We start from the raw sequence: 19,659 nt of genomic DNA, 5'->3' as shown, positions 1-19,659 counted from the left end.
GGCTGTAGATGTAGCTTATCTAGACTTTAGTAAAGCTTTTGACACTGTCCCACATCGCAGACTGTTAAATAAACTTGAAAGCTTGGGATTGGATTCTAAGATAGTTGAATGGATAAGAGCGTTGTTGCAGGACAGAAAACAGAGGTGGTGATGCCTGTAAAGATTAGTAACATGCACAATACTTGGACACGATTGGAACTTTGTTCCATCATCTCAGATTTCCCTGATCCTAGAGGAGATCTGGCACTTTGTCAGAAATTCATAAAGGATCTGGGAAATTCAGATGAGCCCACAAATAAGGATTGGCGGAGCATGTTGAGAGCTTGCCTCCCTTCACACATAGGTATCCCGAAATTCATTCGAGATAATGGTGTGGAGGGTGATAAGACTTTGACTGAGGAGGGCAACCAGGAAAATATACCTAATAAATCTACAATTGGGTGTATATTTCCCTGCGATAGTTGAATATAACCGGACACTCGCTATCAAACAAAAAGACAGTGAGTCTGCCAGCGACTATTTCAACCGTGCCTTACAGGCATTGTCAAAACACAGTGGTATCCCTAACCTCAAGGACAAAACACACTTTAGGGGAGTGATTGTCTCTGTGCTGATAGAAGGTCTTAAGGAAAACTTAAAGACCAGGGTACACATTTTGTTCCCCAACTGGAGAAACATGACAATAGATACCTTAAGAAAATCTGTCATTGATCATGACAAAAGTATTAAGCGGTATAGACAATTCAACAGGACCCCAAACAAATGCACACAATATACGACACCTCAAGCTGCAGGCCGGAAGCAAATAGTGTACTTCAACTGCAGTAAAAAGGGACACATGGCCAGAAACTGCAAGACAGGGAACACTAGGGTAAATGACACACATAGACGGGACCGGGTGCCACACCGAGAGTAGATGTATAGGTATCCACCATAAAGACAAGGGAAGGAGACAGACCGGTCACAACACATGACCCTTGCCCCACCTGTTAGCCAACGCCCCCCTAAGGGTGACACAAATGTTCGGGATCCAGGTATACCTAGGTTGGGGTTAGGTCATACAGGGTGGGGGGTTTTGAGGAAGTCTTTTTTATTTAGGTTAGAGGTTTAGAGCTCTGGACGGGTGACATGTTCATATTTATCTCCTTCCATTTGTGATGTGTTATATCTCCAAGTGCTATTAATGCAAGAATATGCTCCTTTTATCCTGCTTTAATACGCCCGGATGGCGCCTCCGGGTAATTGTGTTACACTTGTACTGACAGGGTGAGAAGATATTCTATAATGTATCCTATATGCATTCGCTACCTTATTTATTTTTACATTACTGTCTTTCTACATGCTGTATGCTCATAATGTACCAGTCAGAGCTTATTATTTGCAATTGTAAATTTAATAAAAATTACTAAATTAAAAAAATATATATATATTTTATACAGTCTAGTGTTCAAGTAGAATAGACTATATAGGCTGTCAAAATCTCAAGTAAATATTGCATGGTTATTGGCTCCGTAGAGTTCAATGGAAATCACATATTCAAAATTGCACAGCCAAATTCTCACCATGTGTATGTGCTTTACACTTGACCAGAACATGCGGGAGTCTGTTTCATCTGATGTCACCTTAATCTACTGCTGGGTTGCCTGTATTGATTGTGCCACTGATTTTTTTTTCTTCTTTTTGTTTTATTGAATGTTCTTTATGTGGCACAATCTTAATATACTTTAATATGACCACCAATAGTTAGGCATGTCTGATAAATTGCAACTAGAAATGCTTGAAAGTTTTTAGTTTTTTTTAATTGTATGGTTTCAGTTAAAAAAAAATATATATATTTCTTTATTGAATTAAACCTTATCCATTTATAACACACATCTTAATGACAAATGCCCTTATTCTGATTCAGTCTCAGAGGCAAATTCCTTCTCAGATGGACAAAACCATGTGCACTGCAGGGGGGGGGGGGCAGATGTAACATGTGCAGAGAGAATTAGATTTGGGTGAGTTATTTTCTTTCTGTGCAGGGTAAATACGGACTGCTTTATTTTTACACTGCAATATAGATCTCACTTTGAAGTAAAACCCCACCCAAATCTAAATCTGTCTGCACATGTTACATCTGCCCCACCTGCAGTGCACATGGTTTTGTCCTTTTGAGAAGGAATTTGCCTCTGAGAGAACCAGAATAACCCCCAATGTCACTCCTAATTAATAAGTCAAAAACAGGAAATATTTACAAATAAATAAACACTGTTAATTTGATATATGCATAACAAATGTTATTTTTACATTCCATTACCATTTAATAATTTTTTTTGGTTTATTAATACCATCACAGATATAATTTTTAGGTAGGTCTCATTTTCTTACATTTGGATAGACAACTATACAAAGAGAATTTTTGATATTCACCTTCAATAGTTTAAGTAAAGTGTACACCATCCTTCATGTTTTTAGGATTGTATCATATTTCTAATTGAAATAAAGTTGTGATTTAAATTGCTTTTGCCTGGTAGAGTAAGCACATAGTGCTTTCTAGAAAAAAAAATTGCCTTATTTATCAATGGCCATTTCTGTCCAATCCATATAAAACCAATAAGATAGACGTGGAAAAAGGAACCCATAAAATATGTATATCGATTGAAATCTATTGAGAAAGAAGAGCTTTCTTTGCAGCCCCTACCCCATTCTAGCTAAAAGGAGTTTATTCAGATTAAAATTTATATTACCTTCGATAATCCATACAGACCCATCCGGCTTTACATGGAGAAAACAATCCGAGGTTAACATTTGTAAGGTTTTAGCGGGGGTGGAGTGGATTCGAAAAGGCGTTTATTCCCTTGTGTTAGCATACAACAACAAGTTGGGTATATATTCCATAATACCCACACATGTGCTAATGAAATAGAGTTTTTCAAATTGTTCTGTGTATACATCTGGACATCTGACCAGAATTATTGTATTTATGTACATATACACATACCAAGAATAAGATCAGCTTCAGGTGTTACACATCTAAAATCTTTTTAATCGACAAAGGCCTAAATTGTACTTAACTTAGGATCTATGTAATCAATTATAGTATATTTCTATATACAGATGTAGCCACGCTCATCTATCTTGTTGGCCCACCAACTTCACTTTGCTGTTGGCCTATGAGAAATATCCCATTATGGCGCAATAAGGTGTGTTATGGCAAAAACATTTAATTACATGCTTCGCAACTGGGTGGCAATTGCTCCAATAATGAAAACTACAGTACAGTGCCTGTGGATGGATATGTGAAGTGCGATTGCCTGTTACTGATGGCCTTTGTAGCCAGTATACGTGTGTACAGTATACAGAGTTCACTGTAGCTCCATAAGGGTGGGCACCTTTGTGGGTCTCTGCCCGCCACCGCGTTGTGTAGTAATTATGCTACATAGACAGGAAATCGATGCCAAGCTTAGCTCGGTAAGAGTTGGCTAAGCTTGACATACATTTCCCCACATAGTCCCTGGGGCTGAATGAGCATCTATGTAGCATGTTTACTGTACAACATGGTGGTGGGCTGAGACAATGAGGATGGCCACCACCACCCAGCAGCATTTACAATAAATACACTTTAAAAAAAAAGGTACTTGTTTCCTGGAACGGCGCCCAGATGTTCTACGTACGCTAACGTAGTGAAAACGCATCGCATCGGTTGGGCCATTTTAGTGCTGTGAGATGCGATATTTTTAATGTAATTTATTCACTGCTCTACAATAATATGATTGTATGACATACCAAGAGGTTTTAGGCACCCCCCACTATCCACGCCACCCCGAAGCGAGCGGCGGTGGAACGCGTTCTCCGACCGTTTCATACCCCCACTATCCACGTCGGCATGGAGTTGATTTTAAATAGTGTGGTGAGCCACCGAGCCCGAAGCGTGGCGAGCTGACGCGGTTTATTTTACATGTATTACGCGTCCCCTCGCGGGGCGCGATACGCTTGCCACGCTTCGGACTCAGTGGCTCGCGACACTATAAAAAATCAACTCCATGCCGACGTGGATAGTGGGGGTATGAAAACGTCGGAGGACACGTTCCGCTGCCGCTCGCCACGCTTCGGGGTGGCGTGGATAGTGGGAGGGGGTGCCTAAAACCTCTTGGTATGTCATACAATCATATTGTTGTAGAGCAGTGAATAAATTACATAAAAAAATCGCATCGCTTCGCACGGCACTAAAATGGCCCATGCGATGCAATACAGTATGTCTTGGTATATATGAACACACAGCGCATCTCATTGTTCCACACTTGAAAAAACCATTAGGTTTTTCTGTGAGCCCCAATTCATTATGTGAATTGATTTTTTGGTTTCTAAGGTGGCTTGGAGCTAATAGTGTTTTTAAAGATTTATTTTTCTTCTAGATCAGCGGGTTAAACAGCGAGGATTGCAGAAAACCAGCGATCCTTGCTGTTTAACCCCCGCGCCGGCTGCTCGCTCTATTCAATGTTCTGGGGAAATGCTCGCCATCACAGGACGACGAGAATTCCCCAAAACAGTGAGACCCGCGGCTAATGCAGAAAACTCGCTGTATTTAGCCGCGAGTCTCGCTGGTTCTGGAGCCGAATAAGCCAATTCCCCCTCGCTCAAAAAATGGAGCAAGGGGAAATTGGCGTATGAGGGGGGCTGCGTTGAATATTGACAGGGTGAGTGGTGACAGCGAGCAGGATGCTCTGCTCGCTGTCGCCGCCCGCCCACAGCATTGAATACCCCCCATATGTGTAGTCTCCTGACTACACCTGTGATGTGATGACCTTCTGCAGTAACTTGCTGGGGTCCTGTCCTTTTTTTAATTGTCTGATGCGATCCCAGACCACATAGTTTGAGGACCCCTGTTCTAGATAATGAGGTTTTTCAGGAATAATTTCAGATAAAATCTTCTCTTGTTCTAATACCCTATAGTTGCACAATATAATCTTTTTAATGCTTTGTGCACAATTTTTATACTTATAAATGCTATATCTCGATCACTGGTTTCTTTATTTTTATTTCAAGGGTTTTCATTTATATTCTAAATTTAATTTATTTAATAATATTCATCCACTCATCATTTTAGAATTATTATGAATATCAGGTTTATAGAGACCTGGTTTAAATATGTTATGTATAGATAAGGAATTGTTTGGGAAGTAGATCAATAATATTATCATTATTATGAACAGGTTCTTATATAGCGCACACATATTACGCAGCGCTTTACAGAGCATAGTTATGAGCAAAAACACAACGAATTACATCACAAGACAGTTTAGGACATGGTACATGGTTAATATGGATAGTTGCATCAGGGGACAGGACAGGTTAGTCTAAACAAGCGCTGGGTCATCCAAGAGTAGATAGCAGAGAGACAGTTGGAGATATGAGTAAGGATAGAGGGAGAGAGATCAGGAAAGGAGCGGTAGATTTCAGTATTATCAACATAGATGTGATAGTGAAAGTCGAGTGAGTAAATATGTGCACCCAGAGATAGTGTTCGTTCTAGGACCGGCCATCTTTGAAAACACATGCAGTTACTCTTCCCTGCCTGGGGTGTCGCTGTCTGCTGTAGTGCTTCTAGCACAGTGTGGTCTGTATGTCAGCACTGATACGCAAACCAGACCTGTGCTAGAAACATCACAGCAGACAGCGACACCCCAGGCAGGGAATAGGAACTGCATGTGTTTTCAAATATGGCGGGCGCTAGAATGAACACTACAGAGAGAAAGTATAGAGATAGAGAAGAAGGGGGCCAAGAATAATAATAGAGACAAACGGATATTTGCCGATATAAGAATACGTATATATTTCAAACATACTAAAAAGATCATCCCCAAATTGGAATCCGTGCTTTGATACATGCGATCGAAGATAAAATGTTGCTTAGCAACTGGACATATAGGGCCTAATTCTGGTTCACTTGCAAAATCTTTCTAATGGACAAAACCATGTGCACTGCAGGTTGGGCAGATGTAACGTGCAAAGAGAGTTAGATTTGGGTAGGGTTTGTACTTCAAACTGATCTCTATATTGTAGATATATTGTAGATGTATAAAGCTGCCAGTATTTACTCTGCACAGATACAGAGTAACACCCACATCTAACTCTCTACACATGTTACATCAGCCCCACCTGCAGAGCACGTGGTTTTGTCCATTAGAGAGACTTTGGTTTTGTGAGTGAACCAGAATCAGGCCCATAATATGTTGGCAATAGAGTATACTCCGATTATGTATAATTCAGAAGCACTAATAAATCATCCTCCAATCAGAATTCGTTCTTTGGAACACATGATCAGAAGTAGAATGTTACTCAGCAACTGGATATATAATATAGTAGTAATAGTACTTTCCGCTGACCACACGTTATGTAACGTGATCAGAGAAAACTGTTGCCTAGCGACCTGGGATACACAGTCCGGCGCTAATGGCTTTTACCGCCAATCAGTAGATACAGATCAGCTACTGATCTGTAGATCAGTAGCTGCACTCAGGAGTGCGGACTGGATCGGTGAGTGCTTTAGAGCAGGCATGTCCAACGTTGGCCCCCCAGATGTTTTGCCACAGTTTTGCTATTAGAGAATGCTAAAACTATTGCAAAGCATGCTGGGATGTGTAGTTTCACAACATCTGTAGGGCCAAAGTTGCACATGCCTGTTTTAGAGGGTCTCCTGATATAGACTACAGTCTGCATAAACAATCGGCCTTATGGTCTTTAAACCAGGTCCAGACTACTCCATTTCAAGGTCATGTGACTGTGTTAAGCCTGAGAAACTTTGACGGACTAATTTTATGAGAGGTGTGTATTACTGAAACCTGTCAATTATATGCATAATAATAACTATTACAGTTAAGTGAGACATTTAGGCTGCCTCATTTTATATATATCTATATATAGATATATATATATCTATATATATATATATATATATATATATAGATATATATATATATATATATATATATATATATATATAATCCTTATATGCCAGCACTCCCAGACAGCTTGATCCGGTGCACTCTCCAAAAATAAGATACAGTTCCACAAGCAGTTTCAAGTAAATGTATTGGGCATAGCACTATCAAGCGCTTTCGGGGACACTTGTTTGTGCAGGGCAATTATCCTGAAGACGGGGTGGTGTCCGCGAAAGCGCTTGATAGTGCTATGCCCAATACATTTACCTGAAACTGCTGACTGGTGTTCGTGTGCCTCTTTCTTGTTGAACTATATATATATATATATATATATATATATATATATATATATATATATATATATATATATATATATATATATATATATATATATATATATATATATATGAAAGAGAGAGAGAAGAAGGTGTAGAGGTGCGCTCAGAAGGTGATATCACCAATCCACAATTGTAAAAATACAAAATTTATTTCATACAATAAAATGGTTTAAAATACATTTGTCATGAATGGTTTACAGAGATTGTTGGTGGATCGTAGCAATTCATAGTGATTCCGAACAAAGGTGTAGATTGATCATGCGAAATAACCCTACGCGTTTCGTCCACTAGGGACTTCCTCAGGGGTAATACACCAAGATCTATGGAATCTTTATACCTTGGTACAGTGTAAATAAATTGAAGTACACTCTTTATAGGTTTTTAAAAGAAGGTGTGGTCACCGTTGTGGGTCAGATGACCCTGTAGTGCTTCTACTGAAGCGAGCAACGATATCAGAATAAAAAGGCGAAATGACACACCTCTCCGACTGATGACAATTTCAGATATACAGTTGATTCCGATTCAGCTATCCACAGTCTCGATCAGCAAGGAGAGAGAGACTGATCGAGACTGTGGATAGCTGAATCGGAATCAACTGTATATCTGAAATTGTCATCAGTCGGAGAGGTGTGTCATTTTGCCTTTTTATTCTGATATCATTGCTCGCTTCAGTAGAAGCACTACAGGGTCATCTGACCCACAACGGTGACCACACCTTCTTTTAAAAACCTATAAAGAGTGTACTTCAATTTATTTACACTGTACCAAGGTATAAAGATTCCATAGATCTTGGTGTATTACCCCTGAGGAAGTCCCTAGTGGACGAAACGCGTAGGGTTATTTCGCATGATCAATCTACACCTTTGTTCGGAATCACTATGAATTACTACGATCCACCAACAATCTCTGTAAACCATTCATGACAAATGTATTTTAAACCATTTTATTGTATGAAATAAATTTTGTATTTTTACACCTCTACACCTTCTTCTCTCTATCTTGTACATCAGACTCCCATTAGCGGCGGAGCCTTTAGAGGAGTGCAGCTCACCTATAGGCGCAGGACAGGGATACAACCCCTCCTTTTTATATATATATATATATATATATATATATATATGTATGTATGTATGTATGTATGTATGTATTTATTTATTTCCTTTTCTCGATAAAAACGCCCAGAGCGTTGAAACGTTGAACCCCAAGACGTCTTCCGTGTAATCATTGTACGATGCAGAAGTCCTGAATCGGGCAGCATGGCAGGAGAAGGAACAAATCAACGTTTTGTTCCACCTCTGGGACCTTTGTCAAGAGGTCCCAGAGGTGGAACGAAACATTGATCCTTCTCCTGCCATGCTGCCTGATTAAAAAACCTTGCACCAATTCAAGACTGTTGAGTTACTCCGCTCCTTCTATTATGCAATAGTACTGGATTGAAAACCAACCTGGTATATGGTTTGTCACCCCAGCACCTTTATATGTACCAAGATGTGAGTGCCAGCCAAACAGGGGGTGTATATATGTATATAATTTTTTATTTTTTTTTATAAACACTATGTGTTAGTTTATTCTCTTAAAGCTCACCATATTACTTTACACAAAATTGTATATATTGCTGTGTTTTTTTTTATATAGCAGTCCTTATTTTTCAGGGGGAGTGTTTTCCAAGACTGAAATGTCAGAGGTCCTGACAGAAATTGTGAAGGTTGATCCAAGTTTTGACAAAGATTCATTCTTAAAAATTTGTGAAAAAGATATAATTCCAAACATATTAGAGGTAAAACAAAAACCTGTTTTTTTTTTTTTTATTTTACATTAAATCCTGGTAAAATAAGTTAATTATTAAAATATCAGAAAAGAGTACACATTTGTCAAGTACATTGCACTAGATTGCAGAAGTTACATTCTTACACACCACTTTTATAGAAAACACTCCTTAGTAAACTATGCAGCTTAATTTTTTAATCCTATCTGGCTAGTAGTTAACAAGTTACTAGGCTGTAATGTAGTCTACATGTTGGATACAGTTAATTAACAATAACCAGTAATATATTTTATTTTTAAAAATAATGGTTAGCTTTACTGCTCACAACAAACTGGTTATGGATTTGATTTTCACCATAGCTCAAATTGTGTGGAGTTTGTATATTCTCCCCATCATTGTGTCTATTTCCTATGGCTGTTCTGGTTTCCTCCCATACTTCAAGAATATACTGGTACAGTAGGTTAATTTTCTACTCAAAAATGATCCCTAGAGTGTGTGTTTGTGTAGGTATACATTTGATGGAGACTATGGATTTTAAGCTCCACTTAGGTAGAGACTGATGTGAATGTTAAAATATTCTCTGTTAAGTGCTGGAGAATATGTATGCACTACATAAAGAACTGGTTATAATAAAGCAAGCACATATCATAATGTAACCATGTAATATAATGATATAAAACAGAAAAATGTGTATGCATTTTTTTTTGGTTAATGAATGTGTGATATTGTTGCAGATGATCACTTTTGGGGCTCAATTAAATTTGCAATTGCTGCACCGTTTTCTAGTACAGTTCAAGTCTCCCATATCCGTATATTCCAAAAACTTGAAATATTCTGAAAGTCATGTTTTTTTCCAGAATATTTCAGTTTCTTTTCCTGTTTATTTCACCCCCAACCCTCTTTTTTTTATACCCATCGGAATCCGCGGCATCCCCGGTCCCACTCGTGCAATGCACCCCTAAGACCGGAGATGCCACTGAAGAGGATTGCAAAGGCCGCCCTGAATGCCAGGGGACATCGGTGGACCATAGGGGCACCACCGGGGGACCAGTTAAGTATGCAAAAATCCCTTATGCAGAATGTTCATGGTCCCTAGCATTTTGGATAAGGGATACTCAACCTGTAATAACAAAAACACAATATATAGAGATTCAAGATTAATTACATTTGGGAGAAACCTGTAATGGAGTTGTAGAACTGGGATACAATAGGCAGGTGTCTGGTGAAAGAGAGTCTTGTTATGGTAGTTTAGCATACATGTGCAAAAAAGCCTGGTAAAACAGGTATAGGTACATTAATCAGACATGTAGGATTAAATAAACATCCCAGGACCCAAATATTAATAAAATATATATATATATATATATATTCTTCAAAGGGTTAATGTCCCAAAGAAAATCAGAGATGGCCAGCAGACCCTTTAGCAGACATAGGGGCAGTACGGATGGTGTAATGGTTAGCATTACTGCCTCACAGTGCTGAGGTCATGGGTTCGATTCCCACCATGGCTCTAACTGTGCGGCATTTGTATATTCTCCCCATGCTTGCGTGGGTTTCCTCCCACAATCCAAAAATATACTGGTAGGCTAATTAGCTCCCAACAAAAATTAACCCTAGAATGTCTGTGTGTGTGTGTGTGTGTGTACATGTGGTAGGGAATATAGATTGTAAGCTCCACTGGGGCAGGGACAGATGTGAATGTTCAAAAATATTCTCTGTAAAGGGCTGCGGAATCTGTGTGCGCTATATAAGAAACTGCTAATAAATAAATAGTGTGTAGACTCAATCTCCAAAGAAATAAAGGACCAAGGCAGCACCCATTGGGCTTGAATCAATTGTATTTAGCAGTGTATAAGTTTAAATGCCATCATGAAGTCATTTTATGATGGCATTTCAACTTACGCACTGCTAAATACAATTCATCCAAGCCCGATGAATGCCGCCCTGGTCCTTTATTTCTTTGGAGATTGAGGCACTATCTATCTATCTATCCTCACACATACTGTAAACAACCCCCCCCCCCCACCCCTACATTACTGACCCCATATACCCGGCACTATACTGCTGACCCCTCTATACCCTCCGCTATATTATTGGCACTGCTGCTCTCATACATACATAGAGGCACTGCCGCTCATTCATATATACAGGCACTGATGCTCATTTATACATACATACATACATACATACATACATACTGACACACACACATACATACATACAGGCACTGACGTTCATGCATACATTCACTGACTCTTATTTATACAAACATATTCTGACACGCATTCACACATACATACATTCACTGACACTCATTTATACATACACTAATTCCATTCACATATACATTCCCCCACTAGGCACACTAAGACTACCTTTTCCCAGTGACTTCAGGCAGCCTTTACTGGGGCCTCCAACTGATTAGGGCATCACAATCTGGCGGCTCCTGCTGTTCTACTGCCTGCCAGCTCTTGAACTCCCGCCCATCCTGATGCCTGAGTTACACTGTGTGCATGCAGAAGGAAGTGCCCGTTTGCCGTAGCAGCAGGCAGCTTCTGGCAGCAGGACATCCGTGTGACTTGACTCTCGAAGAGGGCGGGTAATTACAAGTGTGTATGTGAGGTATTATGGGGCCATCTGCGGGGGCCTAAGGGCCAGGCATTCCGATGGCCCAGGGTACAAGGCTTGGGCCCCTAGGATTCTGGGGCCCTTGGGCAACTACCCATCAAGCCCTTGTGTTAAGACAGCCCTAGCAAGAAGGAGACTCTGGCCTATTCGCTGGCCGTTATTCGGATTAGCATTTTAAACTCTTCCTCACATTCAGTCATGATTTCCAGCTGGACCTGTGCAACCTAGAAAACCAGGAGTTCCAAACCTCCACTGCTGCTGCAAACTTCACAGGCTTTGCTTCCTTAGAGAAAGCAGATTTCAAAGGAATTTTGGTACAGGTTGAGTATCCCTTATCCAAAATGCTCGGGACCATGAGCATTTCAGATAAAGGATTTTTCCAGTTTTTGGAATATTTGTTTTGAACATACTTACCTGGTCCCCCGATGGTTCCCCGGCATCCAGGATGGCCTTCCGGATCTTCTTCAGCTGTTCCAGTGGTGCATTGCACAAGTTTTATTTCTGTATTGTAATGGTTTAAAATGTGTGTTTTTTTCCCTTGTTTTCTAGGCTATAATTAGAGGTGATCTTGATGTTCTTAAAGACTGGTGTTATGAAGCAGTAAGTCTCAATTTTCAATACTTTTAAAAATAAAACAGAGAAAGGAGCAGTGGAAACTGCATACTGTTGTAGTGTTGTGAAATCCATGTGGAGATAGCAACGAGACTGGCTTTACAAGATCATACAAATAATCAGGAGAGTATTGGTAAAAATATAGTCAAAATGCAGGAGGAGCACTGTTTAGAAAAAAAATAGTAGTAGGAGTGGATGTATATAAGACGTACAAACGGATGTATATATGACGTAGGAGCAGTATGATATGTAGAATGTGAACCAGGAAAGAATTATGACACCGCAACAAACAAAAGGGGTCAAGAGAGAGAAGTATGGAAAAATGTAAATATTGTCTAGGGCAGGCATGGGCAACCTGTGGTTATCCAGCTGTTGTGAAACCTCAAGTCCCAGCATGCCTTGCCACAGTTTTGCTATTAGGGAATGTTAAAACTGTGACAATGCATGCTGGAATGAGTAGCTTCGCAAAAGCTGGAGAGCCACAGGTTGCCGATGGATGGATAGATAAATAGATAGATATTAGTCTTAATGATTGTAAGATTGCAAGCAGGGCCCTCCCACTTCTACAGTATGTCAGTTTGTTATCAGTGTTTCCTATTATAAAGAGCAACCAAATTAGCTATATAAATAGGAAGACACGCGGCATCACTCTGGGTCTTTGAAAACCTAGTGCAGTTTACTGCTAGTCAACAGCGTTTCGGGCCGGAGCCTGTCCGCGGCATTGTCGTCAGGCATAAAAAAAACACAATACATCACATACATTAAATAGAGAAACAAATGGTCTCCTGTTCCCATCTGCATGCCATTCCTGAAGGGGGGTGGTGCACACCACTGACGTCAACAGGCAGCGCTGGGTGGCCAAGAGACGGCTGGTGCAGACCTATGACATCAACATGCACGAGACAGCCGCCCGACGTGCGGGGGTGATGCCAATGCCGTGAATGTCATGGCAACAGAAGGACAGATCAACATACAACATATAACAAGACTACTACCCCTTCTGAGTCACTCCTATCTGTCTTACCCTCCCCTTTAGAATGTCAGCTCTCACAAGCAGGGCTCTCTATCCTCATGTGCCTTTCTTAGAATATATAAACCTCTGCCACCCAGACTTCCGGTTCCGGCATGAAGGAGTAAGCAGCGTCTCCTTGCTGCTCCTTTGTCTGTACCAGCTCATCGCAACTTCAAGCTGTCTGCTCACGGTAGAGACCAATCAAGATACCCCCGCAGGCTTCCCCAGACGATGGACAAGTTTTTAGGCACCGTGCCAGCAACTAAATCTGCTCTCTCGCCGCAGCAGCAAAGGCAGGAGAAGAGACGGGGTGAACACAATATGGCGCGGATGTAGCAGGCACCTCAGCGTCGAAGAAGCCGATTCCTGACCATACACAGGACTTTTCAGGTACCTCTGAAAACACGAATCTCACCTATGCAGATTTGATGCAATTCATGCAGTAGTTTCCCCTTACAGAAAGCAGTAACAGATATCTGCGCAAATAGCTTTTCTATCAGTTAGAATGGGTGAAGTTGAAACCCTTATAGGTAGCAATACCGACAATCGAGCTACCTTACAAGCCACTGTGCATACTCTACAGCAAGATAACAAACGGCTGAGACATAATAATCTCAGGATCACTGGATTACCGGAATCTTTAAAACGTCCAGCCCTGGAGTATTTTGCTCGCACTACCACACCTAAACTGTTACATATTGAGTCTGTCTGCTCACATTGTCATAGAGCGAATACATAGACTGGGGTAATATCAACATCAGACACAGGAAATGCCCAGGGTCGTTATTCTGAAGGTCCTTAATTACCTGCACAAACAGGCCATATGGTTTGCATCACGCAAAATGAAGCCTATTATTTGGGAGAAGCATACTCTCCGGGTGTTTCAGGACTTCTCACTGGAGGTCTCTAAAGCTAGGCGCTCCTTCACAGCTGTGTGTAATGAAGGATAAATGCAAATTCTATGTAATGTATCCAGCTCGGCGACGTATATTCACAGCTAATGGCTTCAATGATTTTGACAACCTCAAGGAAGCTGAATATTTTTTAGCTAAAACCTCCCTCCAACATACCTATGAGGACATATTTGACCCTGCCCCTCCATGAAGGGATTCACATTTCTCTTTCTAAGTCATAAGAAGCGAATTGTGTTCTTGTAATTATTTACAACTCCCTATACTGTCTCTCCCTATACTGTCACTTAGTTGACATGCTTATATAATTTAATCATTACTAAATATTGAGCGTTTGGCTCAACGGAGCCTTGCTGGTTTGTCTACATTCTCTAGGTTTATACTTTGATTGTGGTAATGGTAAATTACTTTTGGTCTACTTAACGGAAGTTCGTTTAGATTTCTCGTTCGTCCAGTCCGGTGACACAGCTTACGATGGGATGTAGAAGGGGTCCGCAGGAGCCAGGCACCTATGCTTCAAGTCTTTGGGAGCAGGCTCCTCCCTTCTGCATCCCACAATGCCTCAGTTCGTTTTAATCAATAGATTTTTATTGAGAATGGCCAGGTATAACAACTTAGCAATAGCAATATGTATAGTAGGTTAGAGTACAATATACACGATTGAGAGAGCGTACTTCAGGAAGTAGAGAGAACATAAAAAGACACTCAATAGGGGTATGGTGCTGATTACTATTCCTCAGTTCGTTTTAGGTGCCCACAAGAGTGGGGTGCTATGCTTAGCTGCAGCTGCTTTTTTTATTTGGATTTTTTTACTAGTTTAGCTAGGTTTTTATTATTTTATTAACAAATTAGTTAGAGCAGGTTTTTTCCAGCGTGTAACTTCATATTGAAGTTAATACACGCTAAGAGCGCACCAGAGGCTGACAGAAGCGCGTCCTGTCAGCTCTCTGTGGGCAGAGGGAAGCGACTGCTCCCTCTGCATAGTGCTTACCTCTAACTACCAGAGGTTTCCTGGGCTCCGGGGGGGGGGGGGTGTTTCTAACCGGCTCCTTGCCTAGACGGGGATCTTGGGGGACGAACCCCCCGTGATGGCGCCCGCCATCTTGGATTGAGCTTAAAGCCAGAAATCCCCTAGGGGAGTTGACGTCCCATTGTAGGGGAGTTACTGGAGGTGAGGCACTTGTGGGAGCGGCTGAAGGGGGAAAGGTGCCAAAAATGGCAACCCTCCCCGCTGAAGCAGAGACTTGGTCTCTTCCTGTCCTGTGCTCTGGCTCCATTTCTCTCCATGCTGCGGAGCTGAAACTGGGCGATTTTCTACACATAGGTCTCTCCTGGAAAGCGCTTCCCCCGCTGATCGCTGGCAACAGAAGAATCACAGATAAGTACACTGATGCATTTTTCTATGCTTTGCATGGCATTTTGCATTGTGTTTTTAACATGACTGACGAGTGCACTTCTGTTGCTGGGGAGGAGGGAACGAGGGGCATGTTTTAGTATTGCAAAAAGTGTAATGCAAAACTAACATGTGAACAAGGGGACCAGGGGGAATTGTGCGCTTCCTGTGATGCTGTTCCCTGTGTGTCGCAGGCCCTGAGGTAGCTGAACCAGCCTGGGCTGTTGCTTTAGGAAGGTCTATGAATGCCTTAACAGAGGCTTTGAACAGGCAAAAGGATTCCTTGTTAGGGTCTCCTGGCCATGTCCATTCATCTCATACTTCTGGGGGGGTCTGTGACCCCAGCGCAGGGGGACCCATTTTACTGCAGGCTATGCAGGATACTGCTCAAGGTGTGCATAAGATGACATCCCTTATGGAGCAGTTTACCAAATCCTCTGAGGATATGGCAAATAGACATGCTTTTTCTCCCCTTCCCCCCCCCCCCCCCCCCTAGATGAAGGGATGGTATCTTTGCTAGGGGAAGCAGGAAAATCCCCAGACAAGCGTGTGTTAATGACTAAAAATAATGCAAATATGCACCCCATGCCGGAGGATCATATTAAGATATGGGAAAATATCCCATTGGTTGATGCATCTGTGGCCAGATTGTCTAAAGCCACAGCCTTACCAGTGCAAGGTGGTGCATCCTTTAAGGACCAAGTAGATAAAAAAAAAGTAGAAGGTTGCCCTAAGGCAATTTTTGAAGGCGTGGGTTTCACGCTGCGTCCCATTATTGCCTCGGCTTGGGTTGCAAAAGCAATGGTCAAATGGGCAGAGACTTTAAGCAGTCAGCTCCAGCATGATGCAGAGGCCTACTCATTAGCTGAAAAGTTGAGATGTGCTGCTGAGTACATCTGTGAGGCTGGTGAGGAGGGCGCAAAGATGGTGTCTATTGTTTCTGTAACCTCCGTCACAGCCAGAGGGGCACTTTGGCTAAAGGCATGGGAGGTGGATAGTGAATCCAAAAAGTCCCTGGAAACTTCAAGGGGGAGTTACTCTTTGGGTCTGAATTAGAGGACATTATAAAACAGGCTACCGGGGGAAAGAGCACATTTCTCCCCACTACTCCTAAGCCTACAGGTTCTAAATTTGGAATGTTTAAGCCGTCCTTTCGTCCCCCCTTTAGAGGTGGAGCGTTTAACCGTGGAGAGGCAGGGCATGGAAGATTCTAGGCCGGTAGAGGAAGGACTCCCAAGTCAAAATTTGGAGTCTTTGCAAAGAAACATGCAACTAAAAGTGAGGACAAGTCCTCTGCATGACGGGGCGGAGGCTCTCCGTTCTGGGATCAGAGTGGGGTGTCGCCTCCTGCAGTTTCGGAACAGGTGGAGACAGTCCACCAGGGATCCCTGGGTTTTTTCAATGGTTTCCGAAGGTTACTGGATAAATCTCAGGGGTCCTCCCCCTCGCAGATTTCTCCCTACTCCCTTACCACAGATCGCAACTCTGAGGTCCGCGCTCCTGGGAAGCAGCCTTGTCTCAAGGAGAAAGGGGTGGTGATCCCGATACCTCAGGAGGAGAGAAAGAAAGGATTTTATTCTATCCTTTTCTTAGTACCCAAACCAGATGGGTCTTTCAAGCCCATTCTAAATTGGAAATCTTCATCTTTGGGTGGATCACTTTCGCATGGAGTCTCTGCGCTCAGTGCTATTAAGCATAGAGCCGGGGGAGTTTCTGGCATCAGTAGATATTCAGGATGCGTACATCCATGTGCCTATCCACAAGGAACATCAATCCCTACTCCGGTTTTCAATTGGAGAGAACCATTGGCAGTTTCAGGCTCTGCCATTTGGTCTGGCTACGGCCCCGAGGGTGTTCACAAAAGTGATGGCAGTCATGGCTGCAGCCCTCAGACTGAAGGGAATAATAATTATTCCTTATCTGGACAACCTTCTATTCAAGGCGGAGTCAGCAGAGAAGCTTCAGGAACATCTGAGCATCGCGACACAATTCTTACAAGACCAGGTGTGGGTGTGGGCGGTAGTACTTCATCTACGGCTACAGGGCCTTTGGTCAAAGGAAGAATCCAGTCTTCCCATCAATATTCTGGAACTAGAGGCAGAGGAGTTCCTGAATGGATCATCATTACGGGTACAGTCCGACAATGCCACAACAGTGGCTTACCTGAACTATCAGGGCGGGACCCGCAGCATGATGGCAATGAAGTAAGTCTCACAGATTTTCACTTGGGCAGAGATCAACGTTCCTGTGTTGTCGGCTGTCTTCATTCCAGGGATCAGGAATGTGGAAGCGGACTTCCTCAGCAGGGAGACTCTGCTGGAGGGGGAATAGTCCCTTCATCAGGAAGTGTTTCAGGAGATTGTGGATCGCTGGGGTCTACCAGACATAGACCTGATGGCGACAAGGAGCAACTGTCAGGTACCGAGATTTTGTTCTCGAGCAAGGGATCCAACAGCTTGGGCAGTGGATGCCATGACAGTTCCTTGGAATTTTCACATGGTTTACATATTCCCTCCGTTTCCCATGGTCCCGAGGGTATTGAAGAGAGTGAAGGGTCAGGGCGTGCAAACTATTCTAATTGCCCCAGATTGAGGTCATGGTACTCCGACGTACTGAGATTGTCAACTGATTCTTGGTGGCTCCCTCTTCGGCCGGATTTGCTAAAGCAAGGACTGTTTCTTCACACGGACCGAGCTTGTCTCAATTTGACGGCGTGGCTTATGAAACCTCCTTATTGAAGAAGGGGTTTTCTGAGGCGGTTATACAGACCATGCTTAGGGCTCATAAGCCTGTGCCTGCAGCCAATTACCATCGGGTCTGGAAGATATATATTAGGTGGTGTGAACGTCAAAAAGTTCACACATCTAGGTTCAAAATTTCGAGACTTTTTGATTTCCTGCATGATGGTTTCTCTACCGGACTCAGTCTGCAGTCTTTGAAAGTTCAAATATCTGCATTGCCGATTTTCTTTAAAAAAAGGGTGGCTTTGTTAACAGAGGTTCAGACCTTCTTACAGGGTGTAACTAGACTTAAACTTCCTTACAGGCAGCCGGTAGCGCCATGGGATTTGTCTTTTGGTTCTGTCAGTTTTGCAAAACCCTCCTTTTGAACCTTTAAGATCAGCTGAACTTAAATATGTTTCTTGGAAACTCACATTTTTGTTGGCTATTGCCTCCGCTAGGCGTGTGTCAGAGTTGGTTGCCTTGTCCTGCAAGTCACCATTTTTGATTTTTCATGATGATAGGGCTGTGCTTCGAACAGTACCGAAATTCCTACCTAAGGTAGTGTCTTCATTTAATTTAAACCAGGACATTGTTCTTCCGGTGTTTTCCCCCCCTGAAGGGGTAAGAAATAGGGACAAATTAAAGAAATTGGATATGGTTTGCGCCTTGCGAATTTACCTGGATAGGGTAAAGGACATTCACAAATAAGATTTGCTTTTGGTTTTGTATGATGTACATAAGATTGGGTGGCCTGCTTCTAATAAGCAGACCATTGCTTGTTGAGGTCAACCATTGCCTTTGCCTACTGTAAAGCAGGTAGGCCTGTTCCTTCACGGATAAATGCACCAGGTCAGTTGCTTCCTCGTGGGCAGTGCGCCATGGGGCTACAGCGGAGCAGTTGTGTGGCAGCCCTACTGTCCTCTGTTCACACCTTTACCAAATTTTACAGGTTTCATGAGTTCGTGTCAGAGGACGCTTCATTTGGACGGGCAGTGATGAGAACGGTCAGTCTGAGCGTACCCTCCCAAAGGACCGGCTCGTGAACGTCCCATCGTAAGCTGTGTCACCGGACTTGACGAAAGAGAAAAGGGGATTTTTGTAAGAACTTATTGTTTGAACCCCTTTCTCTGAGTCCAGTCTGGTGACACAGCGATCCCTCCCTTACCCTCAGTAAGTTATTCCATTCTGTATCATGTTATGGTGCTATATGTTTGCATATAAGATGTTCAGGCATTGTATCTTAGTGTGCTCTTGAAGTTGAACTGAGGCATTATGGGATGCAGGAGGGAGGAGCCTGCTCTCAAAGACTTGAAGCATAGGTGCCTGGCTCCTGCGGACCCCTCCTACATCCCAT

The 19,659-nt window shown here is 42.4% G+C and overlaps 1 protein-coding gene across 2 annotated transcripts in view; it reads left to right on the top strand.

Annotated features, from left to right (window-relative positions):
* TIMM44 (translocase of inner mitochondrial membrane 44) overlaps positions 1-19,659 on the top strand; it is a 198,485-nt gene that overhangs the window by 135,699 nt on the left and 43,127 nt on the right. For both annotated transcript variants that reach the window (XM_083179337.1, XM_083179338.1), the window contains exons 9-10: positions 8,914-9,038; positions 12,204-12,254. In XM_083179337.1, the coding sequence (XP_083035463.1) occupies positions 8,914-9,038; positions 12,204-12,254 (176 nt within the window). The remainder of the gene's footprint in view (positions 1-8,913; positions 9,039-12,203; positions 12,255-19,659) is intronic.

Source organism: Crinia signifera, chromosome 1 (genome assembly GCF_055691185.1).
Source record: "Crinia signifera chromosome 1, ASM5569118v1, whole genome shotgun sequence".
Classification (NCBI taxonomy): domain Eukaryota; kingdom Metazoa; phylum Chordata; class Amphibia; order Anura; family Myobatrachidae; genus Crinia; species Crinia signifera.
This window is presented reverse-complemented; position numbering and strand designations above follow the sequence as displayed.